The sequence below is a fragment of the Aspergillus foveolatus genome, assembly GCF_047715535.1.
Source record: "Aspergillus foveolatus strain CBS 279.81 unplaced genomic scaffold BDW70scaffold_20, whole genome shotgun sequence".
Taxonomy (NCBI): domain Eukaryota; kingdom Fungi; phylum Ascomycota; class Eurotiomycetes; order Eurotiales; family Aspergillaceae; genus Aspergillus; species Aspergillus foveolatus.
In genome coordinates, this window is record NW_027396084.1 from 377,115 (window position 1) to 400,588 (window position 23,474).

General features: G+C 51.5%; 10 protein-coding genes across 10 annotated transcripts; 4 read left to right on the forward strand and 6 right to left on the reverse strand.

Annotated features, from left to right (window-relative positions):
- Window positions 1-109: 109 nt before the first annotated feature.
- BDW70DRAFT_43072 (uncharacterized protein) lies at window positions 110-2,466 on the reverse strand. Its single transcript, XM_073744000.1, has 3 exons — window positions 2,195-2,466; window positions 1,698-2,141; window positions 110-1,634 (listed from the first exon to the last, which is right to left on the reverse strand). Exons 1-3 carry the CDS (start codon window positions 2,280-2,282, stop codon window positions 340-342), a joined length of 1,827 nt encoding a protein of 608 aa, XP_073596649.1. The 5' UTR covers window positions 2,283-2,466; the 3' UTR covers window positions 110-339.
- Window positions 2,467-2,650: 184 nt separating this feature from the next.
- On the reverse strand, window positions 2,651-7,296 carry BDW70DRAFT_167815 (uncharacterized protein; the record flags this gene model as incomplete). The annotated part of the gene is made up of 4 exons (XM_073742317.1): window positions 2,651-4,331; window positions 5,100-5,698; window positions 5,768-6,478; window positions 6,964-7,296. 4 exons carry the CDS (start codon window positions 7,294-7,296, stop codon window positions 2,651-2,653), a joined length of 3,324 nt encoding a protein of 1,107 aa, XP_073596650.1.
- Window positions 7,297-7,681: 385 nt separating this feature from the next.
- On the reverse strand, window positions 7,682-8,698 carry BDW70DRAFT_167816 (uncharacterized protein; the record flags this gene model as incomplete). Its single annotated transcript, XM_073742318.1, has 2 exons — window positions 7,682-8,306; window positions 8,363-8,698. The coding sequence occupies 2 exons, from the start codon at window positions 8,696-8,698 to the stop codon at window positions 7,845-7,847; spliced, it is 798 nt and encodes a 265-aa protein (XP_073596651.1). The 3' UTR covers window positions 7,682-7,844.
- A 643-nt stretch (window positions 8,699-9,341) lies between these two features.
- Window positions 9,342-10,981, reverse strand: BDW70DRAFT_167818 (FAD-dependent oxidoreductase; the record flags this gene model as incomplete). The annotated part of the gene is made up of 2 exons (XM_073742319.1): window positions 9,342-10,642; window positions 10,714-10,981. The coding sequence occupies 2 exons, from the start codon at window positions 10,979-10,981 to the stop codon at window positions 9,342-9,344; spliced, it is 1,569 nt and encodes a 522-aa protein (XP_073596652.1).
- A 531-nt stretch (window positions 10,982-11,512) lies between these two features.
- BDW70DRAFT_167820 (Zn(II)2Cys6 transcription factor) lies at window positions 11,513-13,119 on the reverse strand (the record flags this gene model as incomplete). The annotated part of the gene is made up of 1 exon (XM_073742320.1): window positions 11,513-13,119. Exon 1 carries the CDS (start codon window positions 12,815-12,817, stop codon window positions 11,513-11,515), a length of 1,305 nt encoding a protein of 434 aa, XP_073596653.1. The 5' UTR covers window positions 12,818-13,119.
- Window positions 12,611-13,119, forward strand: BDW70DRAFT_135178 (uncharacterized protein). Its single transcript, XM_073736644.1, has one exon. The coding sequence runs from the start codon at window positions 12,863-12,865 to the stop codon at window positions 13,100-13,102; it is 240 nt and encodes a 79-aa protein (XP_073596654.1). The 5' UTR covers window positions 12,611-12,862; the 3' UTR covers window positions 13,103-13,119.
- A 1,170-nt stretch (window positions 13,120-14,289) lies between these two features.
- Window positions 14,290-15,420, reverse strand: BDW70DRAFT_167822 (beta-lactamase-like protein; the record flags this gene model as incomplete). Its single annotated transcript, XM_073742321.1, has 3 exons — window positions 15,136-15,420; window positions 14,481-15,075; window positions 14,290-14,447 (listed from the first exon to the last, which is right to left on the reverse strand). Exons 1-3 carry the CDS (start codon window positions 15,304-15,306, stop codon window positions 14,290-14,292), a joined length of 924 nt encoding a protein of 307 aa, XP_073596655.1. The 5' UTR covers window positions 15,307-15,420.
- A 355-nt stretch (window positions 15,421-15,775) lies between these two features.
- On the forward strand, window positions 15,776-21,415 carry tpcC (non-reducing polyketide synthase tpcC; the record flags this gene model as incomplete). The annotated part of the gene is made up of 4 exons (XM_073742322.1): window positions 15,776-16,465; window positions 16,517-17,617; window positions 17,662-20,028; window positions 20,074-21,415. The coding sequence occupies 4 exons, from the start codon at window positions 15,776-15,778 to the stop codon at window positions 21,322-21,324; spliced, it is 5,409 nt and encodes a 1,802-aa protein (XP_073596656.1). The 3' UTR covers window positions 21,325-21,415.
- A 216-nt stretch (window positions 21,416-21,631) lies between these two features.
- Window positions 21,632-22,295, forward strand: BDW70DRAFT_159478 (EthD domain-containing protein; the record flags this gene model as incomplete). The annotated part of the gene is made up of 3 exons (XM_073740697.1): window positions 21,632-21,817; window positions 21,901-22,097; window positions 22,211-22,295. The coding sequence occupies 3 exons, from the start codon at window positions 21,632-21,634 to the stop codon at window positions 22,293-22,295; spliced, it is 468 nt and encodes a 155-aa protein (XP_073596657.1).
- A 404-nt stretch (window positions 22,296-22,699) lies between these two features.
- On the forward strand, window positions 22,700-23,228 carry BDW70DRAFT_159479 (DUF1772 domain-containing protein; the record flags this gene model as incomplete). Its single annotated transcript, XM_073740698.1, has 2 exons — window positions 22,700-23,134; window positions 23,190-23,228. The coding sequence occupies 2 exons, from the start codon at window positions 22,700-22,702 to the stop codon at window positions 23,226-23,228; spliced, it is 474 nt and encodes a 157-aa protein (XP_073596658.1).
- Window positions 23,229-23,474: the final 246 nt, after the last annotated feature.

Sequence of the window (23,474 nt, forward strand, 5' to 3'; positions counted from 1 at the left end):
ACTATTGCCGACGTTGAATGGAGAGGTGGAGTCTCACCGAACTGGGAGATTCTCCCACGGGGCTGAGTCAGGAATGGCCACCATTATTAATGGACGCGAGTCAAAAGCACTCGACTGCACAACCACTTTCATTATTTAGAGAATCGAATTATGCGTAACTATCAAGCCAGTACTAAGGATACAAAAGTCCTTCGCGGGGCCAGATGTTCATCGTCCATCCTATCAGTTGTAGACTCATTCAACCCCTTAACGCCAACTCAAACAGCTCCCTCCAATTCCCAAATGCGCATCGCGGTCTCGATGCGGATAAGTTTACCCCTTGCTCTCTCCACTCCAGATTCAAATCAATTCGAAGCTATCGGCTGATCTTCCCGCGCCATCAAAAGAAGGAAGGAAAGCATGAGCAGTGACATTCTGAGAAATGGCTGGAGCAGCCGACTTCTGCAGAACCGGGCTCCAATCCTTGTTGAAGCATTGCGAAAGTAGCGGAGGGTGTGGGTTGGGATCTGACTGCCAAAGCCTTCTTGACACCTGCACGGGCTGGGCGTACTCGGCTTTCTCCGGTGCTTCGTGCAAAGATTCCTCCCTCGCTTTGACAAACGTGCTACCCCTACTAGGCAACTCCCTTGGAGACTGCTCAGCAGCTACACAGAGGGACTTTTTGCGTTCTTCACTCAACCTCTTCGCAAGGCCTTTTGAGGCGCCTGATAGCGCTCGAAGAAGTCCATCGATTGGTTCTCCGCGCTCGTCAGTTTCTTCAATGGTGCGGTAGAGGTTACGAACTGTAGGGGACAATGACCTTGATTTTGACTTTGTAGGCGTCTCCCAGGCTTCTTTCCTGGGAGGCGTAACCGGGACAGAAATACGTTCCTGACGACTTTTCGGAGGGCTGTTCATCAGGTGTTTTCCGAAAAGCACCTGCAAATGCTCCTTATACAGCCTCACGGTATCAAGTTCTCGGACCAAGCTCTTTCGTTGCTCAACCAGAAGCTTTTTCGTCTCGGGATCGATGACCCACGCATGCATTGCAGTGAACCTGTCGATCTGAGAGAGTTGCGCAGAAAGCGCATCGTACTGCTTGGTGGCGTCCTCGAGTGACTTCTGATAGACAGCGTCCTGAAAATAAGAAGGGACGAATTGCTGGCCAGAGGCAGGCACCTGACTGCTAACAACCGGAGAAGCTTGAGCAAGCTGGGGCATTTGTGGAAGCTGGGGAAACGGAGGCAACGGAGGCAACGGAGGGAGCTGCGGCAATTGAGGGAATTGGGGCAGCTGAGGAAGCTGAGGCCACTGAGCACCAAGTCCAGAAGGGGTTGGTGTAAAGCTCCCCTGGTACGGACTGAACGCGGCAGGTGAAAGTGTATTCATGCCATGCCAGCCCCGGAAGCTGGGTGTCGTCGCGGCAGATGGCTGCGGCTGGAAGGCGAATGCGGCCGGGGAAGCTTGCGCACCAACCAGCTGCGACGGGGCTGGTGGTTGAGCGAAAGCATTCAAGAAGCCATCCCCACTAATCCCAAGTGCTGGATAAGCGGATAATGGAGTTCCCTGTGCCGGCTGAGTTGCGGGAGGGACACTAGCATTTTGAAACGGGCTTGTGCTGCTAAGGGGCTGAAAGCATGGCGCATTGGCAGCATCTAAAAATTGGTGACAAAAATCAGCATTCAACTTTACCAGACTACGATGAACTGGGGCCGTACCTGCGGGCAAGGGGTTTGTCTTAGGCGCCCTGCTCTCAGTGTTGGGCGCCTGCTGTTTCGGTCGATTTTCTGGTTTAGATTTCGGCTCACTTTTTGCAGTTGAACAAGCAGCTTTGGACATGTCGCTGTTCGCAGCACTTGCGGCTTTCGAGCTCAATGGAAGACTCCATTTGGGAGGAGAATCCCACGGGTTCATCGGCACGATACGGCCCCCGGCAGTTACGCGCTGTGGCTTCGGAGAAGTGTGCTGCTCAATGAATCGCACGAATGCATCATCAAACTGCGAATTAGATGATGACAAAGTTTCATGGTCCGGCTGACGGGGAGCGTTCTGTGTATTCAGGACTAAAGGCGTCATCCCATTGCGACGGGAATGACCGCCGGACGCGTTTCTCGGCCGGTTGACAGACTGCTCGGATAGGACATTTGACCGGACTAGGTTGTCTAGAAAGCCGGTATGTCAGCATCATTACTAATGTACTCTGCACGGAACGTACTAGTAAAAGCCTGGTCGCTGAACCTTTCCAGGTCTATGTGAGCATTCGGCTTTGCTGCCAGGAGGGTCTGAATGTCGTATTTGGTCATTGCTATCGGATAAATGAATGTGTACCCACGAATGTCGGTTTCAAATTGCTAAAAAAAAAATGAAAGTGTTGGAGCGTGGTTTCAGCGACGCCTGGTTTGCATAGAGGAGAGGAAGAGGATTGCGAGTTGTTGACAAGCGAAAAGAGAAAGGAGAAGGGAAGTCCACTCGTGTTTGGCTGAGTGAAGGGGAAAATGGAAGGAAGCACTGTCATGTTGACGAGGAAAGAGCTCACCACAACATCCCGTTGCCGATGAGTGGATTACAGAGCATCTTATGAATTGATTACTGGGCAGGAAAAGAAAGGTCACGCAGCCCGGGAACCTTAACTTCACCATTACCAAAATTAACAACCCTACTTCTGTGTGTATCAAACATGCTCGTGAGGCCTGACAGGCGCAGTGCCGTGAAGGTCCCATTCCTCCTCCAGCTCATCCGCAAGAGATGATGACCCAACAGTCTGCTCGACAAGCCGTGGGGGGCATTTGTTCTTCATTTCCCAGCTGCCATGCCGCTCATGTCCTTTGGCTGAAGCGGTGGGAGCCTTGATTGCATCTCCCCATTGCGGATTCTTAAAGGTGAGGTCCGAATCACTTGCCATCTTGCTATCCCTCTTGAAGCCTCCAAGACCAGGATTTCGCAACCGCTTGGTGCGCAGACATAAAAAGAATCCGACGACACCGATCAGTGCTAAAACAGCGATAGTAACGACAGATCCGATGACTCCAGCAACAGCAGCACTGATGCCGCCGCGGTCCTTTCGCGCCTTGCTGGCGGCCGACTGTCGTGGCAGTGGTTTTACTACCCCGGAGCAGAACACAGCGGAAGAGTTACAACGACGGCACCAATCTTCGGTTGACCCTAACGCCATTCTTTGCATCTCGGCTTGGAACTCGCTGAATGGGATGGCCGTATTGCTCGGGCCATGTCCAAACAGCGGATAAGGCACGAATTCAGCCCGCGTCCCATTGTGCAGGAGGAATCGAACGTAGAGCTGCGCCGGGTCGGGGTACGTAGGGTATCTCTCACTCTCCAGGCTGAACAGTTCCAGGAGAAGGGATGATCCTGGACGCGGCAGGGACGAAGTAAAGTTTGGACTTGTGGTGGCCAGCTGCAAAAGTGAGGTGAAGGACACAGCAGTTTGGTAGTTGCCAAACTGAAGAGTCATCTTCCCATTAGCGCCTCGGTTTTGGATGGTTGTCTCGAAAGCGTTTAAAACACTTGATGCGAGGCCTTGTCCTGCGATTGTCCGGATACCGCCGTCGACGGTGGTGCCGGACGCCGACGTGTTTCCATTCGTCGCAAAGACATATCGGCCCGCATACCACCGCGCGCGCTTGATGTCCTCTGCACTCAGACTATGTAAAAGGGATTCATTATGCACCACTTGGTAGTCCAGAAACTCGGCAATTGCGGTTGCGTTTGCATAGCTGGATGCCGTTGTATCAAAGTGACCGGACAAAGATAGAGTATGAAGACGGTTGTAAAACACTGCAGACTCTTCATAGGTCTGCCAGAACTCTTTGCTGGCAATGTACTCCAAATTTGCGGCAGCGTGCCTTGAACAAAGCGCCTGGCCGGACACCATGAGGGACTGAGGATCTTCCACGCCGACGGTAACGATTGAGGGGTACTGATATCCACCCAGCGGAGGAGAGATAAGCGACCCATCGGCCAATTCCAGTTGGTTGTCGAAGAATGTGGTGTTGAACGACTCATTCAGGGGCGGGTAAACACCCTGCATGAATGCCTGGGCGGACGCGAGCACGGCCACATCAGGCGTAGAGGTGATTTTTATGTCGTCGTTGTCGACCAGGTAAGGAGAGAGATTTTCGATCCTTGTATCAGGTCCATCGGCGCCTGCTTTTACAGAGACATATCGACGTCGGAATGCCGAACCGGCTTCATGAAGTTGGTATGCTCCGTACGGCGTCAATGCCCTTGATCGCGGGAAGACTCGTGGTATGGTTTCTCCGTTGATAGTATATGCATATACTGCCCAGACCCGCGCCGTATGGTCGCTTGCTGCAGCTGCCAGAACTCCCAGAAGGCTCAGGATGGCGAAAGACAGCCAAATCAACATGTTGCCGGTGCGGTAGGATGCAGTCTTCACATTTCTTCCGCTGGGACCGGTCGTCCTAATAAGAACAAGAAGGTCGATTTACTTTCGCAAGGATATCGCGACATGACGACATGATACGGTCGTAACCATGTTCCAAGATTCAACTTACTTTGCCTTATTCCGGCTGGCGGGGTGACTTTTCCGCCGCAACCAACAAGAATTAGGTCAGAGTGTAGATAGAGCCAAATATATTCCGAGCGTATTACTGTTCGGAAATCACGGGCCTGTATAGAAAAGTCTGCTAGTGGGCTTCACTTTCGGTATTCTGGGCTTGTATGACGTGAAGACAGAGCAACGTTACATTCTTTAACTGTCAGTAGTGGAGTCTTACTCAGCCCGGCCCGGCGCGTCCTAGATAACCCTAACTCAAAGATATTGGCCTGCCTTCGACGTTTCTCAACGAGCTATGTCCGAAATTTTATATTTACCAAGGTCGAAGTTTCGTAGGGACTCAGGCCTTTTCTCGTGCGACATGAGCTGCTTGTTCGGAACTGTATGCGCTCGTTTCTACCGTTCTATTCGGGCGGCTGCGGATTCAGACTTAGGACTTGATAGATACATGAAATAGATCGACCATCTTGAACATCTCACAAACTCAGAATTAATTTTCAACGGTCACCGGTTATAGGCCTGGTACCGAATCTCCAACAAAACTACCGTGCTCTCTCTGGACTGGATCTTATTCACCACCACCAACCGGCCCATACTATCACTGACACTGCCCAGCAGACTTGTCCACTCCGCCAGCTCAATCTCACGCTCATTTGCCAGCTGCATCAGCGTCAAGTCGCGCAGACGCGCGCTTGCTTCGACCTCGCTATGCACAGCTGAGGGTTCAGGCAGGGGGCGCGGGGTGAGAATTAGGGTCGCCGAGGGGTTTGAGCGGAGGATATCGAGATGTGAGCGGAGTTCTGCAAGAATGTGCGTTGCGAGGGAGGCGAAGGGAATTGTCGGCGAGGGCGAGGGGAGGTGTAGGATGTAGAGATTTGCTGAGGTAATGGGTTGCGGTGCTGTTGGGGGCCGGTGTTGGATCGTTATGTTAGAGACCTGAGGTATGCTATTGGTGGTATGCGTATGGGTGTGGTTGGAGGCCGGAGTTGTTGTGGCCGTGCTTGCAGTGAGTGCGCGAAGGTCGTCGTGTTTGTGGCTGCCGCCGGGAGTTGGGGGGCGGATGGGATTGGGGTGTGCTGGTGACCAGGCAGTTGGGCCTGCTGGGGATGCGATTTGGACCGTGATGTTAATGGACGGGTAGAGGTTTGCGAGGGCTGTTGCGTGGTCGAGGGAGCGGGCGCTGACCTATAGTTTGGGCAATTGGTTAGACAATCGTATGTATGATCTCGAATAAAGATGAATTGGATGAAATACCTCGACGACAGATATACTTCCTCTCCGGAAATGGTCCAGCCTCGACAACAGATCCGTCACTCGATCGTCGGTATCACTGGTCCCATACTGAAGAAAAGCAGGCCACTGGCGCTGCAGCTTTGGCCGTTGCTCAGACGTACTAGCGAATGTCGCTGGGTTATTTAAAGCAAGGTTGTACGCCGTCTCGTTCGGACGCGAACTCGCGCCAAATCGCTGCGTTGCAGTAGGCATCTGCAAAGCGGAAGGGGCGATGGTGCCAGCCAAAAACATCACAGCGTCAAGATAAGACGGTTTGGTGACGAAGGGAGCGGAGAGCGCGCTGTGAGCGACTTGGCCGGGATCCGGCTCGTGCAAGAAGCCAGCGGTGGCTGTCATCCGGATAATACGTGAGAGATGAGTCTCTGGGACACCGGCCAGCTCAGCGACATCTTTTATGGGAACGGTGCCGGTGAGGGGAATGCAAGCGAGGACTTGGAACTCTCCGAGCCATTGTAGGCAGGCAAGCAGCTGGTTCTGAACGGCGAGGTGGTGGAGGAAGTCGGCCGGGCTGGCGAGGAGATTCTGGAGGCTAGAAATGGTTGATAAGATCGACTGTCGGGCTCGGTGGGTATCCTTGGAAGCCCCAGAGGGGATGAGGGGTTGAGTTCTGCTGCGGGAGGTGGCATTTTGGCGAGGGCATTGCGAGATGATCGTCTTGACAGCGCTTGTGAGCTCACTGACGTGGTTTTCGAGGTCGGATAGACTAGACATCATGTCTTGGAAGTCTCTTGACACCATAGATTGGTCGCAGTAAATCCCAGGAGGATTACATCAGGAAAGGGCCTGAGCTATATAAGCACGACCGATATAGAGCCTGAACTTCGCTCGGGATATTTCAGGCAACACAGCAGAAGAATGCATATGCAACCGACCATGACCGCGAACAATGAAGCAACACGAATAACGGCCTTGCCCAAACCCCGATGGGGAGCAAGAGGGGATTCCGAGGCAGAAAATACCTATTCTCAGTACCAAGATATATGGAACTAATTACCCGATAGGCTGTAGGCGATATTATGTAGTTTACATGGATATACCAGCCGTCTAACACATGATCAGACGGATCTGACCTCAACCGCTTTGTTCACTACATGACCATTCCTCTCTTCCACCTCACCCGAATCATTCGAGTTTATCACTTGGTCTTCTGCAGCAACTCCATTCCCTTCTTTCTCAGGGGGTCCAAAGATGCCCTCTCCACCAAACTCAGTCCATCGTATGTTCGGCTCAATTCCCGCAAACTTCCACTCGCCATTGATCTTGCGATACGTCACCGTCGCTGAGCCATGACCGTGGCCTTTTGCAACAACTTCTTTCATCTGAGCATCAAGATGTTTCTGATGGGCGACTCTCATTTGATGATGCCCGAATATTTTCGAGTCGTCGACCTTCTCCCATTTCGTCGTTCCCACAAAGTGCTGCGTTTTGAGAAGCGGGTTACCCAGGAAGTGGGGATGAGAGGCCATAGCCACGAATTCTTCGGCCGGCATTGTCTCCCAGAGCTTGTTCAAGAAGGCTCTGTAATCGATCTGGTACCGTCAGCACTGATTGTATAGGACGAGATTGGGAAGCTGACGCGAAGGAAAGGGGCGATGCACTGTTTTAGGCGATCCCAGTCTTTGCTGTCGTAGCTCTCTGCCCATTCGAACAGGGCAGCTTGACAGCCCATAATGTCTGGAGGACTATCAGTTTGCACATTTCAGACACAGTTCAGGGATCCTACCTTCAGAGGTTGGTTGCAGCGTCATTGTGCCGTCTTGGTGCTTTACAAGATGGGAAAAACGGAAAAGGTAGACTCAAAAGCAAAATTTAAGTCAATCCCAACTCACAAGACAGTGTCTAGGACAGAAGTCCCTGCAAGCGTACGCCAGGTCGGTGACTTGCTAGGTACCGTATGAACGCGGGTTTTACTTGGTCCCCGACCTTCGGTGTCCGGTACCTATATTTGAGTGGAACCCATTTCAATGCAGCCTGGATCATCAACGCAATGCGCCATTTTATTGTTCTGGCTACGACTTAGCTACTAAATCTAGCAGAACTAAGCAGCGCCTCCGTCGACGGTAATGATCTTTCCATTCACCCACTCCGCTTCTCTACTCGCCAGAAAACCGACAACCTTTGCAATATCCACTGGAAACCCATTCCGCTTCAACGGCGATACCGTCGCCGCCATTCTTTGCAGCTCTTCCGCGCTGTATTTTTCGCCGTTTGGAATATAATGCTGCGCCACGTCGTAAAACATGTCCGTCACCGTTCCCCCGGGGGCGATAGCATTGACGGTAATCTGCTTGTCGCCGCAGTCTTTAGCCATAACACGCACAAAGGACTCAATTGCGCCTTTAGAGCCGGAGTACACTGAGTGCCGGGGGACGCTGAACTCTTTAGCAGTGTTGGAGGACATGAGGATTATGCGGCCGTGGGTGTTGAGGTGGCGGTAAGCTTCGCGCGCAACGAAGAATTGGGCGCGGGTGTTCAGACCGAAGACCCGGTCAAACTCCTCCTATGATCATCGTCAACATCTCAAACCAGGAGTCGAATGAAAAAGCGGGTTCATACCTCTGTGACCTCGCCCAGATGCCCAAAACTAACAACCCCCGCATTACTACAAACAATATCTAACCCCCCAAAATGCGCCACTGCATCATCCATGACCTTCACAATCTCGCTCACATTGCGGATGTTTGCTTGCAGCGCGATCGCATCTGTACCCAGCTCTTTAATCTCCTGGACTAATTCCTCAGCGGGTTCACGGGAGTTCGCGTAATTCACCACGACCTTTGCACCGAGTCGTCCGAGTTCAAGGGCCATTGCTGCGCCGATTCCCCGGCCGGAACCGGTCACAAGGGCAACTTTGCCGTCGAGGCGGTAGGGGGCGTGGGTGGTTGCAGTCATCTTTGGGAGGGCGGTGCCGTTGGAATTGAGGTGGGAGGACACAAGAGAGAGACGTTGGATTGCTAGAGACATTGGTGCTTTTCTACTTACCTTATGTATCTCGCGCCCAGAGATTTTGGAAACGGGTGATTAGAGACCTAAGTTCGTAGGTACATGGTGTGCAATGGTACGGTGCCCGAGTCTCGATCGGGGTATGTAACTTGGGCGCAGGGGATAAGGGGGTTTTCGGTGACTTAGATGCACTATGCGAGTACGGACAGCGATGTTCTACCTGCATATAATGCTATTACTTCTGCCTGGCGGATGGGGCTTGAGCGTGTAGCAACATGAGCTGTGAATTCGTGATCAATTTGGCCCGACCAAGAGAACATATGAGTTACCGTTATTACTGAGTAGCACTCGTTAAGTATTCATGGCTGAGAAGAATTGACTTTGATATCAGTAGACCAGAATTATTGTCTCTTAATCAAGGATGAACTGCTAGCCAGGTCGCCCTACCTAGATTTTCCGGGAAATACGGATATCAATCCATTTATGGACCTAGCCTTGAGCCGCCAGCCCTAAGCTCAATCAAAATCTGCCGTACATTGCGACTGATGATATCCAAACTGATAAATATTCTAAACCTTTGGAGAGAAGGTAATTAAGACCAATCACCATCCAACAAATCCTCCACTCTCTTCCCATCCGCAATATCCTTCCAAACCTCCTCCACCGTCCAAGCCCTAAACTCATGGCCCGGAGGATAGTTCGTATTCACAAACTCTCTCCCATCAAGTAGATGCGCAAACGCCTCGCCGAACTTCTCATATGCATATGCCTCCGGATCATGCTGAAAGATCCACTTAGGAAACCTTGTCCTGATCTTCGCCGGATCCTTCCAGATCGCATCCCAGTCCGTGCCTGTCTTCAGCTGAGAATTCACGAACGACATCTTTTGTGCACAAGAGACCCGCTCGTACCGGAGAAGATTGTAGATCTTGGTCCCGAGATATGCACGTCGCGAGTTTCCGGCTAGTTGGAGGCATGTTGCAAGCGTGATTGCGTCTTCCAGCGCCTGCGAGCCTCCGTTTCCTGAGGTAGGAATGAAGCTGTGCGCGCTGTCGCCGACTTGCACGACCCGTCCGGCAGGTGAGGTCCACTCGCGGCGAAGGTCCCGCCAGAGAAGAGGCCAATGAACAATTGCGCCCTTCGGCGCGCTTCGGACGAGCGCTAGCACAGCGGGATCCCAGTCTCCTGCACCGGAGAGCATAGCCTGCGCCACGGTCTCGGGTTCTGTATCAGGCTCCCATGATTCAGTCGCTGTGCCTCCAACGACGTCGTCACGGGGCGTGAATCCGAAGGAGATAATATCGTCGCCGACGAAGACACCAAGATACATACCTGGCCCAAGCCAGTATTCCCAGATGGGTGGAGTATCGCCCCATCGCTTCCGTACGAGTTTATTCTGCATTGCTAAGTCTTTCGGAAATGCAGTACGATAGATACTCAGGCCGCTTGATCTTGGGGGAATGTGCTGGCCGGCTATCAATATCTCTGACGGAGATTTGAGACCATCCGCTGCAACGACGATATCAGCCACTCTGATTTCTGCTTCTCCTCCTGCTGTTGCGATTATAGTGCCGCCCTTGCCAGCCTTTTCATCTTCAAAGTAGCTCTTCACCGTCTTTCCGTATTCAACGCGGAGCCCGCACCTTGCGACCTGGCGCAGGAGCATGCGGTAGAACTTCCGGCGAACCTGGGCGGGGGCAACAAACGGACCTTTGCGTGTTTCTAGGTGCTCGGGGTCATTGAACGAGGGGACGGTTGGGCCGTAAATGTGCCGTCCATCATGAGTTTTGTAGCTAACGACAGCGTGGACTTGCTCCGCTTTCATATCATGGAGCATGTCGGGCCAGTGCCGGATTATGGATACGGCAGAGGGCTGCATGACGATTATATCTCCTATCCCGAGAAATTAACTATTCGGTTTCTAATGCTCTGGGGGAATGTAAAAAGGGGTATCAATAAAATACCTGAATACACAGGTCCCTCACTCCGTTCTAGAATCCCCACAACATCATGGCCCTTCCTCCAGCATTCTAGCGCCGTCATCAGCCCTCCCATTCCAGCACCGACAATGAGGACGGAGATTCCGGTCGAGGCGTGTCGAGATGGAAGACTAGAGGTAGGAGTAGTGCCATTCTTGCCGTTAACTCTGCTTTCGGTGGTAGGCGTATTTGCCCAGCGCTCTGGATCAAACTCCTGCTTGTTACTGGCGATGTTGACGGGGAAATGGGTCATTGTGACTCTCAGTGCTGGTCGTGTTGGGGGACCTGGGCCGAGTAGGTAGTGCGTTGGGTAGGGTCATTAAAGCACCGAACCGGTGGTTTAAGGCTACCTATGTTGATTAAGGGAGCACTAGAAGATAGAAACTGTCACTGAAGCTTGATTATTGTGCTCGGTATGTTTCTAGAACAACTAGTTGGTATCTAGACTAGAAGAACGCACCGGATAGAGCCATTGAAATTTACAGTTGCTGACATAACATATTTGGATTGCAGCTAGGAGAGCTGATATGCTCGGGGATATAAATTTAGTACTTGAACGGGATTGCCCAGTCCAATTGGGAACTTACTAGCCTTAATACAAATTTACCCCTCTATACGTTGGTCATAAGATGGACACGGGTTAGGCACCTTGCTAAGCACGGGCAAAAGACTCCGACCACTCATATGCTAGGTCTTATTGTAACAACCAAGTTGCAAATACAATGCGCGCACGAAAAGCATTGGAACGGGGGTATATGTATTCCGGTACGATAATGTTTGACAATCAACCCCTCCGCAATCGATCGACAATCTCACTTGACAGGCTCCGAAGTCGAGCTCCGAGATCAACCGCCAGCCTTTCCAGCAGATGGAAAGGGAGAGAGTGATGATCGTTGCCATTGACACCAGTGGTACTCAGCCTAGCAGGCTCCCCACCTGAGGCTTGGTCTTTCAGTCGCTGATAGAGATTGCCCACTAATCGTTGAACGCGATGTAGTTCGCTGAGAACTAGCTGTGCGGCCATGCGGCCTTGATCTTCACCATCGATATTGTAGCCCCTGACAACAGCTGGTGTTCTGTCGATCTCTAATGCCTGGCCATCTTCAGATGTAGGGGAGATATGCGCTACGACGCTATACCAGGCTAGTACTTTGAAGGCAGCAAGGGTTATGATTGTGAAGGTGTAGCCGTCTTCCGAGCAGGAGCACTCTATGATCTCAGTAATATCTCGTAAAGTCTGCTCATTTTTGGTGATGATTCGTTGAACTGTAGGAGGACTTGTACTGCCACTTTCAGTTGAGGGAGTCACACATGATAGTGAAGGGTTTGGAAAGAGTTCACGCAGCAGTGTCAGTGCACGTGAGAAACAGAAACATTGTCGTGGTGTCCCAATATTGGTTACATCTGGTGTAGGAGGAACGGAGGGCGGATTTGCCGGGACGGGAGAATCCGCGAAACTGGTCTTCAAGACATTCTCTTCGAGCATTGGTATCGGTTCTCCAGACGGGAAGAATGACGGAGGATCAGGAAAACCATCCATATCACTCGCGCTCATATCAGCTCCAGGGAAGTAATCCATGTCAGGCACGTCGAGAAGCGATAGAGATATAGGCGAAGCGAGATAACCGTCGTAGTCAGGAGGCCCCAAGGTAAGAGGGCTCGTAGCTGAGGTTCCGGGCCCGGTTGATGAGAGAAGACTTGGTATACTCTCTGGATAGCTTGGTGTGCGCTGGTGATATTGATTTCTTGGATATGCCCCAAGGCTTCGGTCCTGCTGAAGAGCGTATTGCATGAGCTCTGTCGACATCTCCATGAGCTCCCTCCGATCATCGTCTTTATTGATAGACGTGGAATAGTCTGTCTTCATATTAGAGAACGACTTGAAGTTGCCTGTTTTACTGCCTTGTTTGCGGCCTGCGCGCTTGCTGGCGAGATACTGACATGCTGTACCTCTTTTGACGCATCGGGAGCAAGTAGGCTTATCTTGACTGCACTTCAATTTGGACAGGGCACATGCGTGACAGCTTCCTCGCAGCTTGATTAGCGGAGTTTTGATAGCGGGGATACCTGGGCCCTCTGAGGATGTCATAGTGGGAGTGAGGCGATATCAATCGGGGGGTTACAGCGTTGGAAAATGAGGGGGCCCTGGCTTAAAGTACGAGAGCATCTGCAGGAAGGATTCGACTCCTTGCTCGCATGGCCACCGCTTGGTTCATTGGCTTTGATAGCATCAGGCCAGCTGCTGGATGTCAGCTTACAGTTGGATTCCATTGGAGTCTGTCAACTCCATCCGGGGCCTGAGCTGATGCCCAGGGTGGGATCCGGGAAACGGCCCCTGGTAATGTCCATGATCCTTTTGTTTCGGGCGGGTTAAGTCTTGCTGTCCCCGACAGTGATGGTGATCAGCCAGAGTAGCCCGGGAGCCACAATCCATTCATATGCACTATAGTGCCAGCAACAACCGATTTTATCATGCATTTGCCGGAGTCAGGTCTCGGATTTAACGGAGGAAAGGGAGTTTGCTCATCGCAGTTAATCCCATTCGACCGATAACTCCATCTCAACGAAACTATAAATCAAGCATTAACCAAGCCAGGCGCCCAACTCGTATCTACTCCGGAGACGGGTACAGCTGTACGCTTACGGGTAACGGAATAGATGTGGAGATTTTCGGACCCAGGTTAACCGGCCCCCACGTCGTCCCCGGTGACCGACATCACCGCCGCTGTCCGGTCACTAGCAGTTGTCATCGCAAAAGGCGACTCGAAGATGACTGCTTCATCAATAGGAAACCGGATAGGAAACTTTCAAACCGCCAACGGGAACGTTTAGAATCCGCAAAAGAGAGGGTTGGAAGGTATCTCGCGTGGTTCGCTTGGTGCCGTTGAGCTGATCGGAAACTATCCATAGTATAACCCAATCGGCTAGTACTGTACTGCAGATCCGCCCGCGACTATCGGCACGCTATTCGCAACCAGTCTTAGTCCAGCTTAGCGGGCGTGCTAAATTCGACCTTATTTTGTCATCACTTGTCACTTCGGGGTGGTGTAGCCCGTCCAGGAAAGGGTTTATGGAATTTGTCTGTTGCCTCGTGTCGCAGAAAGCAGTTTCCCTGTCAACGGCGCATATCTGAAGTAGAGACAGCCTAGCCATCGTCTTATCTGCTTCGGCTACAACGCGCAATTGGACGCCCACGGTCTATCTGTTGACACGATCCAGATCAGCTTGGTCATCAATACAGTGTATATGGTGGATAGTTGAGTCGAGAATGCGAGCAGTTGACCGTTAGATGTGTACTACCGTACGTCGATGAATCCACGCCAAGGGCAAAAACGCGCGTCAACAGAGGACTGAAGTAGACTGTAATCTGCGTTTATTTGATAATCTCTTAGAATGATAGTCTAGGCAGCAGCAAAATCAATTGATAAATCTAGTGAGCAGGTTGTCGATATTCGTAGAAATCCGTTCAATGTGTTGTTGGAGAGCGAAGGTGGAGTATGAAAGAAAGTGAGAGCTTCAGGCTTGGCATCTCAACCTCACTCCATCCAATGCCTCGCTCAACTAAAGCACTCCTACTCCAAACCATCGTTTTACACCTCCTCGCATTTCGAATGCTACCTTGCCATCCTCTGCCAGCTTGCGTAACACTTCGTCGATAAACGGCTCCAATGCCATCTTGCGAACCTCCTCGTCGATTCCATCTCCATGCACCAGCACCACTAGCTCTTTAACCGTAACGCTGGCCTTCTTACCTTGTCCCGTTCGTCTGGATTCCTTATTAATCCTGTCCAGTGTCAAGAGGACCTGCTTCTCTCGTCGCATTTTCTGCGCTAGTTCACCAGCGATCTTCGCGGGAAGGTTGGTGATCACGTCGCCATGGGCGGGGTAGCCAACCGCACAATGGTGTGAATTCAGCTTTCGGAGAGTCTCCATATAAACGCCTAGCTCTTCGACCGCACTAGTGCCGTGACCAAGAACGTTGTCTCCGGTAAACATGGCATTTTCTTCCTCGAGGATGAAGCACATATGGTCATGCGAGTGCCCTGGGCCATGCACTGCTCGGATAGTAGCGCCCTCGACACAGAAGACTTGGCCGTCGTCAATTGGCTGTTGGTCGCTGCCAGGGGAATTCTTGTATATGGCGCCGGCAAGATTAGGGTAAAGACGAAGGAGATCCGGAACTCCTCCGGTGTGATCACCATGCCAGTGCGAGAGGAACACGTGCGACAAGGAGATCGAGCGATCTTTAAGGGTAACATCGAGGATATCTGCCCATTCCGGAATTCCCTGGCCGGTATCGATGATGAGTCTTTGCGGTCCGGTGCCGACAATATATGTGTTTGTCCCCTGCAAAGTGAACTGCACAAATTTCGTTAGCTAGAAAAGAGACCGATTTGAGGCAGTTACCTTTCCAGCGTTCTGCCCCAGGACACGAATAACTCGAGGACTGAGCTGCTCTACATCCGCAAGTTGCGGCAAGTGCTTTAGCTGGGCGGAAAGGTAATCCTCAAAAGCACATATGTTGAGAGCTTTGTTGATTTGTTTGTACCCGCCTTTATGCTGCTGTGGCTGAGCCATTGTGTCTGGTCAGAAAATGCACAACCCCAAGTCCAGCCGATGCTTTTTTCACCTTATTGAGAGCAGTGAAAGAAGGCTGAAATCATTCTGGGAGATATCAAGCTGAACTGGGCGAAATGAACATTACATCACTTCCATGCCATCGGCATTGCTAATAATAGCCCCGTCAGCCGCAAATTGAGCTGGACTCCGACCGGGGATCTTGTATTCCGAGTACGAGTACGAGTCCAGAGTACTCATCGCCGAATGCCGCCCAGGTCAAATTGGCCGATCTGACGCTTGTCACTTGGCAGCCTGATAGCAGTCTTTATTGATCACAATAAAGCTGACCTGGTGCAACAAAAGTCTGTCTTGCACTTACTTCCAATTTTGCAGACTGCTCTCCTTCATTATCTCAGGCCGAGTCTGCATTTTTCCTGTCTTTTTTTTTTGTTTTCCACCTTCTCTTGGTGGTTCCTTCGCCTCGAGAATGCCCGTATATACTCCTCAATCAGGCTCACTGCCGGAGTACTCCAAGATGAAGGTCCTTTACTTTAGCAACGAATTCCCGAAGGATGATCTCCAAGGCCTCTTCCGCCGTCTGTACAACCACAGCAAAGATAGACGATATCCCATCCTCGCCAGGTTTATCCATGAAGCTACACTCGCTGTCCGTGAAGAAGTGCGGCAGTTACCGACGGCTGTAAAGGCTCTTGTTCCTGCCTTTGAAACAGTCTTGAACCTTGCCGACTACCCCGAACTTCGGAAGGGTCCTCTTGGCGGATCCTTGGAGGGTGTTCTTCTCTGCGTGTTAGAGATAGCGACTCTGATAGGGCATGTACCACAACTTTACTTCAAAGAGGCTGCTGACTGTTGTAGTTATTATGAGAATGCTCCCGAACGATTTGACCTACACGCCGTGTCCACGTATCTGGCTGGCCTGGGTCTTGGGCTTTTGTCTACCGCTGCTGTTGCTTTATGCTCTGCATTGGCCGACGTCCCAGTTATTGGTGCCGAGGTAGTGCGGGTTTCTTTCCGTCTCGGAACTTTAGTGGATGAGATCTCGCAGAACCTTGAGCCTCGAGATACGTCCGGCTCCCCAGACACCTGGGCTTCTGTTGTTCCCGGCGCCAAGGTTGAAGAAGTTCAAGCGGAGCTGGACGCTATCCATGCAAGAGAGGTAAGCTGCCATACCGTGGTAACGCGTTAAAGCATACCAACATCTTGATAGAAAACACCCCAACCTAGCAAGATATTTATCAGTGCCTGGAACGAGGGGTCCGTCACAATTAGTGGTCCGCCGTCACGGATCAGGCGTGTTTTGCGCCTATCCGAATTCTTCCGGCGACACAAGGTAGTGAGCCTTCCTGTGTACAGCGGTCTGTGCCATGCCAAACACCTCTACAACGAACAACATGCACGTGAGATCATATCCACGAGATCTATGGACTCCATAGATGCACTTTACTCGCCGGCAATTCCTGTCTATCAGACTTCAACCGGCCGACCATTTACGGCTTCTACGGCCAAAGGATTGTTTGAGCAGCTAGTCTTGGAACTTCTCACACAGCCTATCCTATGGGATAATGTCGTCCAAGGCGTTGTTGACCAGGCATACGCAACATCGGCAACTAGCTGTGATGTTTTGGTCTTCCGCATTTCGGTGCCAATCAACGATTTGCGGACTGCCCTTGGCTCTAAACTGCAAGGATTCGAAACGTCAACCGAGGAGTTGATTCCGTGGATTCTTCAAAAATCCGATATGGAAATCCCGCGAGGAACTGCACAGTCAAAAATTGCGATCATCGGCATGTCATGCCGCATGCCTGGGGGAGCAACCGATACGGAAAAGTTTTGGGAACTGCTCGAGCAAGGGCTTGACGTGGCTAGGAAAATTCCTGCTGATAGATTTGACGTCGAGACTCATTATGATCCGAATGGGAAAAGGGTCAACACTAGCCATACACCGTACGGATGCTTTATTGATGAGCCTGGCTTGTTTGATGCACCGTTCTTCAATATGTCGCCCAGGGAAGCACAGCAAACCGATCCAATGCAGCGTCTTGCGATTGTCACCGCATATGAGGCACTAGAGAGAGCGGGTTACGTGGCTAATCGCACACCCGCCACTAACCTTCATCGCATTGGGACATTCTACGGTCAAGCTAGCGATGATTATCGTGAGGTCAACTCAGCTCAGGAAATCAGCACTTACTTCATCCCCGGCGGTTGTCGTGCCTTCGGACCGGGGCGCATAAACTACTTTTTCAAATTTTCCGGTCCGAGTTTCAGCTGCGACACTGCATGCTCGTCTAGTTTGGCCACAATTCAGGTATGGAGGTTCCAGTTGAGTTATAGAAGAACTAACGTTGTTAGGCTGCTTGTACCTCTTTGTGGAACGGTGATACTGACATGGTCGTCGCCGGTGGAATGAATGTTCTCACGAATTCCGACGCTTTCGCTGGTCTCAGCCATGGCCACTTCCTTTCCAAGACTCCGGGGGCCTGTAAGACATGGGACGTTAATGCCGATGGATACTGCCGTGCAGACGGTATAGGCTCAATCGTGATGAAGCGCCTTGAAGATGCTGAGGCAGACAACGACAATATCATCGGGATCATTCGTGCTGCAGCAACGAATCATTCGGCAGAAGCTATTTCAATTACTCATCCGCACGCTGGCGCTCAGGCTTATTTGTACCGGCAAGTCATGAGCTCCGCTGGTATTGACCCGCTGGATGTCAGCTTTGTGGAAATGCATGGCACTGGCACCCAGGCCGGTGATTCAGTTGAAATAACTTCGATAACTGACGTTTTCGCTCCGATCACCAAGCGACGAAGCGCCCAACAACCACTCCATATTGGTGCTGTGAAGGCCAATGTTGGACATGGAGAGGCCGTTGCTGGAGTGACTGCCCTCCTCAAGGTCTTGCTAATGTACCAAAAAAACGCCATCCCGCCTCATGTTGGCATTAAGAACAGCATCAACCCGTTGTTCCCAAAAGACCTGGACAAGCGGAACTTGCACGTTCCGTACCAGAAGGTTCCATGGCCGCGAGTGGAAGGGAAAAAGCGCTATGCTGTTGTGAATAACTTTAGTGCAGCTGGTGGAAATACCACCGTTTGCCTCGAGGAGCCACCGCTCAGGGAGACAGACTATGTTGACCCGCGGCCAGCTCATGTTGTCAATGTCTCGGCAAAGAGCAAAATCTCTTTCAAGAAAAACCTTGAGCGCCTTGTCGCCTATCTCGACGCAAATCCGGATACCTCCTTGGCTAACCTGTCTTACACAACGACCGCTCGACGTTACCACCACAACCACCGAGCTTCAGTTGCTGCTACTAATATAGCTCAAGTGAAGAAGAAGCTTTTGTCTTACATAGATAAAGTCGAAGCGCACAAGCCCATTCCCGCAACCGGGCCGCCCCAGGTCACCTTCGCCTTTACAGGTCAAGGTGCATCGTACAAGTCAATGAACTTAGAGTTGTTCCATCACTCCCCATACTTTCGATCTCAACTTCTTCACCTAGATGCTTTGGCACAAGGGCAGGGTTTTCCTACCTTTATTCCGGCAGTGGATGGCAGCCACGAGAAAGACTACGCTCACTCGCCGGTTGTCACGCAGCTAGCACTTGTGTCGGTGGAGATTGCCCTTGCCAAGTACTGGATTTCACTTGGGGTCAAGCCCAGCGCTGTTGTCGGGCATAGCCTTGGCGAATATGCGGCTTTCCACGTGGCGGGCGTGCTTTCAGCTAGCGATGCTCTTTTCTTGGTTGGCCGTCGTGCGCAGCTCTTGGAGGAAAAGTGTCAGATCGGCAGCCACAAAATGCTGGCGGTGCGTGCCCCTTTGACTGATATCGAGAAAGCCTTAGAGGGCACGAGCTATGAAGTTGCATGCATCAACGGACCAAAAGAAACCGTACTCAGCGGATCGCAGGTGCAGATTGAGGTTGTGTCTGAAATCCTACAATCAGTAGGCTATCGATGCACCAGTCTTGACGTCGCATTTGCATTCCACTCCTCACAGACAGAGGCTATCCTTGACGACTTTGAAGACGCTGCAAAGGATGGAGTATTGTTTCGTGCGCCTAATATGCCTGTGATATCTCCTCTGTTGGGCAAAGTCATTTTCGATGACAAGACCATTACCGCTAAATACATGCGCCGTGCCACCCGAGAGACAGTAAACTTCTTATCCGCACTTGAGATGGCGCAGACCTTCTCGACGGTCGATGAAGAGACTGTTTGGGTGGAAATTGGGCCGCATCCCGTTTGCATGGGCTTTGTGAATGCCACTCTCCCAGCTGTCAATATGACGGTCGCCTCGATGAAGAGAGGCGAGGACAACTGGGTGACTTTATGTAATAGTCTTACTGCCTTGCACTGTGCTGGTGTGCCAATCGAATGGAACGAATACCAACGCCCGTTCGAAAAAGGGCTGAGGCTGTTAGACCTTCCTACATATGCCTGGAACGACAAGACGTACTGGATTCAGTACAACGGCGACTGGGCATTGACGAAGGGGAACACCTTTTACGATGCCGAAAAGTCACTCAAGGCACAGCAAACAGGGCAACTCACCTCCGTACCATCCGGGCTGAGGACGTCCACTGTTCAGCAGATTATCGAGGAGAGCTTCAACGGCTCGGTGGGTAAAGTGGTGATGCAGTCCGATATGATGCAGCCAGATTTTCTGGATGCTGCACATGGACATAAGATGAACGGATGTGGTGTGGTAACTTCGGTAAGCATTCCACTCAGCGTCTCTATTTGAATCTAACATTTATAGTCTATACACGGCGACATCGGTTTTACTCTGGGAGGGTATCTGTACAAGAACCTGGTCAAAGGCGGCAAGGCGCCTGATATGAACATGGCCAATCTTGTAGTGTTGCGGGGACTCGTTGCGCAGAAAAACACCAAAAAGCCGCAGTATATCCGAGTCACCATTTCAACCACGGATATCAATTCAGGGGTTGCCGAGCTCATCTGGCAGAACGTCCTCAATGACGGCACAGTGGATGAGCCTTTCGCAAGTGCCTCGATATTATACGACGATGCCGCTCTGTGGCTCAAGTCTTGGATTCCAAGCACGCATCTGGTTCAAGGTAGGATTGAGGCGTTGGAGCGGCTTGCGGAGGATGGTATTGCCAACCGCTTTACCCGCAATATGGCTTACCTGCTCTTTGCCAACAACCTCGTGGACTACGCGCAGAAGTACCGCGGTATGCAGTCTGTGGTTCTGCACGAGCTGGAAGCATTTGCCGACATCACGCTGTCCACGGAGAAGAGCGGCATCTGGACTATTCCGCCTTACTTTATCGACAGCGTCGCGCATCTCGCTGGGTTCGTGATGAACGTGTCCGACGCTATTGATACCAAGGCCAACTACTGCGTGACCCCGGGATGGAAGTCGCTGCGATTCGCTAAACCGCTTGTGGCAGGTGCCAGGTACCGATCATACGTTAAGATGATTCAGACTGAAGAAGATCCTACTGTTTACCTCGGCGATGTATACATTATGCAAGACGGGGCAATCATTGGGATGTGTGGTGGAATTCAGTTCCGGCGGTATCCACGCATCCTGCTTAACAGGTTCTTCACGGCACCGGAGGAGGCAGGAGCCATTTCGCACGCCGCCGCTTCGGTTACGCCAGCCCCCAAGGCTAAACCCGAGCCTATTCCAGTCGCTACCCCGGTTACTGCAGCTGCACCAGTTGCCCCGTCTCCTGCAGCACCGGCGTCAGTTACTCCGGCCCCTGCTCCGGGCCCTACTCCTGCAGCTGCACCGGCCGCCGCTGGTGAGAGCGACAGCGTGGCAGCCAAAGCTCTTGTGCTTATCGCCAAAGAAGCTGCGCTGGAGCTTTCGGATCTCACGGACGATGCCTCGTTTGCCAACCTCGGGGTTGACAGCTTGATGAGCCTAGTAATAGCAGAGAAGTTTCGAGAGGAGCTGGGGGTCACGGTGACCGGTAGTTTGTTCCTGGAGTATCCTACCATTGGCGATCTGCGAAGCTGGTTGTTGGAATACTATAATTAGGCAGTATGTGAACCGGTAGTAAAGGGGTTGCGCCGTTGCTTTCGGTTGTTAGAGTTCTGGTATATAGGTACAGATGAATACAATGGTCTATGCATAATTCACTATCCTTGACGCGACGAAGTAGACTTTGACGTGATCAATCGTCGTAGATCAAACAGCTTAATGACCCGATCTGTGCTTAATTTCCCGCCGCTGTCCGGGTCTCGTCTCGGGTCATTTTGCATTATATAGGGCGCCTCCACTCGCCCATCGTCACTCATCCACCACATCAACCTGCTCAGAGTCCACCCTCATCGATTCAGAGAAAATGTCCGCCCCCAATCCCCCAGCAACAAACTCCACCACCCCCGAGGATCGTCTTCTCTGCCTCACTATCCTCGGCTACCGCAAACCAGGAATGAGCGAGGAAGCCTACCGCAAACACATGATTGAACACTCTGCACCGCTGACAAAGGATCTAATGATCAAGTATGGTATTCTGAGATGGACGGTCGTACGTGCACCCACCAGCGCAACCATATCTTTCCTTGAAGACATATACTGTACTCTATCAGAAATGTCCTGACAGAAAGCAAGATCCACAACCCCACCGAAACGCGCGAACTGATGTACGAGATCATGGATCCACAAATGGCGAATATTGCCGACTACGACTGCTTCAGCCAAGTGGTGTTTCGCAACTTCGAGGACTACAAGAAAATCAAAGATGACCCCTGGTATAAGGAACATCTTGTAGGGGACCATGAGAATTTCGCGGATACGAAGAGAAGCAAGTACGTCCTTCATCCCATCCCATCCCATCCCTTTCCTTCTGGCGAAGGTCAATCAGTTGGATGGAATGAAAATCAAGGTAAAGGAACTGAGGGCTAATCACTAAGCCATGCAGGATGACGATCGGCTGGATCACGCAGTTTATTGATCGGGGCGTTGTCACAGAAGGGTTTGAGGGATTCCCGGGCCCGAAGAAGTAGGTAGATACTCGCTATGCAGCATGGTATACTGAGTACATATTCATATTTGATATTCAATGCAAGTATGTTGCTTCCAGTCCGGGGTTCATTTCAATACCGCAGCGCGTTCCATCGGACAGCGAGATCGACCATCACCGAGCTGCCGGTCAGCCTCGGAAGGGAAGGTAGATATAAATTGCTCACAGCCTAGCAGGGTTCAGTCAAACAACCAGCTTTATACTGCGTATCAGCGCTTCCAGTAATCCCTCTGCCAACATCACAGTACAGTCTAATCATGGCCTCCCTCACAACCCTCAAGAACACTGCCATCGTCACGGGCTCTTTTCTCTCTGGTATCTCCCTTCTCCTTTCCAACCCCTTTCCGGAAAGATAACTCATACCCTCATTCTTGAATGAAAGGAGCAATGATAACTCTCAGCACAATCACGGTCCCTGTTCTCCTCGAGACATCTACCCATCCGCCCCAACTCCTGCACCAGTGGGTCCGCACCTACCACTACGGGCACATCTCCTTGCCCTCGATCTCAATTGCCACGGCTATTCTATACTTTTACATCGCTGCTTACCAGGGGGCAAGGAAGCAGCCGTGGCGCAAGGCTGCTCTTGTCGGGTTGCTGACGATCGTCATGGTCCCATTCACGTGGATTGTGATGAGTTCGACGAACGGGATGCTGTTTGGGCTGGAGGCTGGGAATCGGGACCACAGCCAATTGTTCGAGCAGGGTGCCAACCCAATAGTTTTGAAAGGTGCGAATTCAAGTCAGAGTCATGGCTTTGGTGATGTTGGCGTCGGTATTGGTGTTGAGATGGCTACGTTGGAAGGGGTCAGGGAGCTCCTGGTGCGTTGGAAATGGATGCACTTGGTCAGGAGTTTGTTTCCACTGATGGCGGCAGTGCTGGGGATTGGGATCTGTGTTTGACATTTTCAGTTGATATTTTCTTGCCATTCATTCAAATTACTGGGTCTCTTTGGTCTGGGTGGTGGTTTCTGTCCTAGGGCTTACGGTCAGGAAGCAGTTAGATACCTAGGGTTGCTTCGGGACATCAACCGTATATATTTGTTGATATGACCACTATTACTTGATTGCTTTTGTTTTTCTTGGTTTTCTTCTTTATTTATCTGATACTACTGAGTTCCAGATGCACACCGGACCCCGACAGTTCCACTGAAACCCGAGC

Coding starts and splice junctions, on each gene's coding strand:
- BDW70DRAFT_43072 (XM_073744000.1), bottom strand. CDS start 2,282: ATGACCAAATACGACATTCAGACCCTCCTGGCAGCAAAGCCGAATGCT. Junction 2,142..2,194: donor CAGCGACCAGGCTTTTACTA/GTACGTTCCGTG, acceptor CCGGCTTTCTAG/ACAACCTAGTCCGGTCAAAT. Junction 1,635..1,697: donor GACAAACCCCTTGCCCGCAG/GTACGGCCCCAG, acceptor ACCAATTTTTAG/ATGCTGCCAATGCGCCATGC.
- BDW70DRAFT_135178 (XM_073736644.1), top strand. CDS start 12,863: ATGAGGGGGCCCTGGCTTAAAGTACGAGAGCATCTGCAGGAAGGATTC.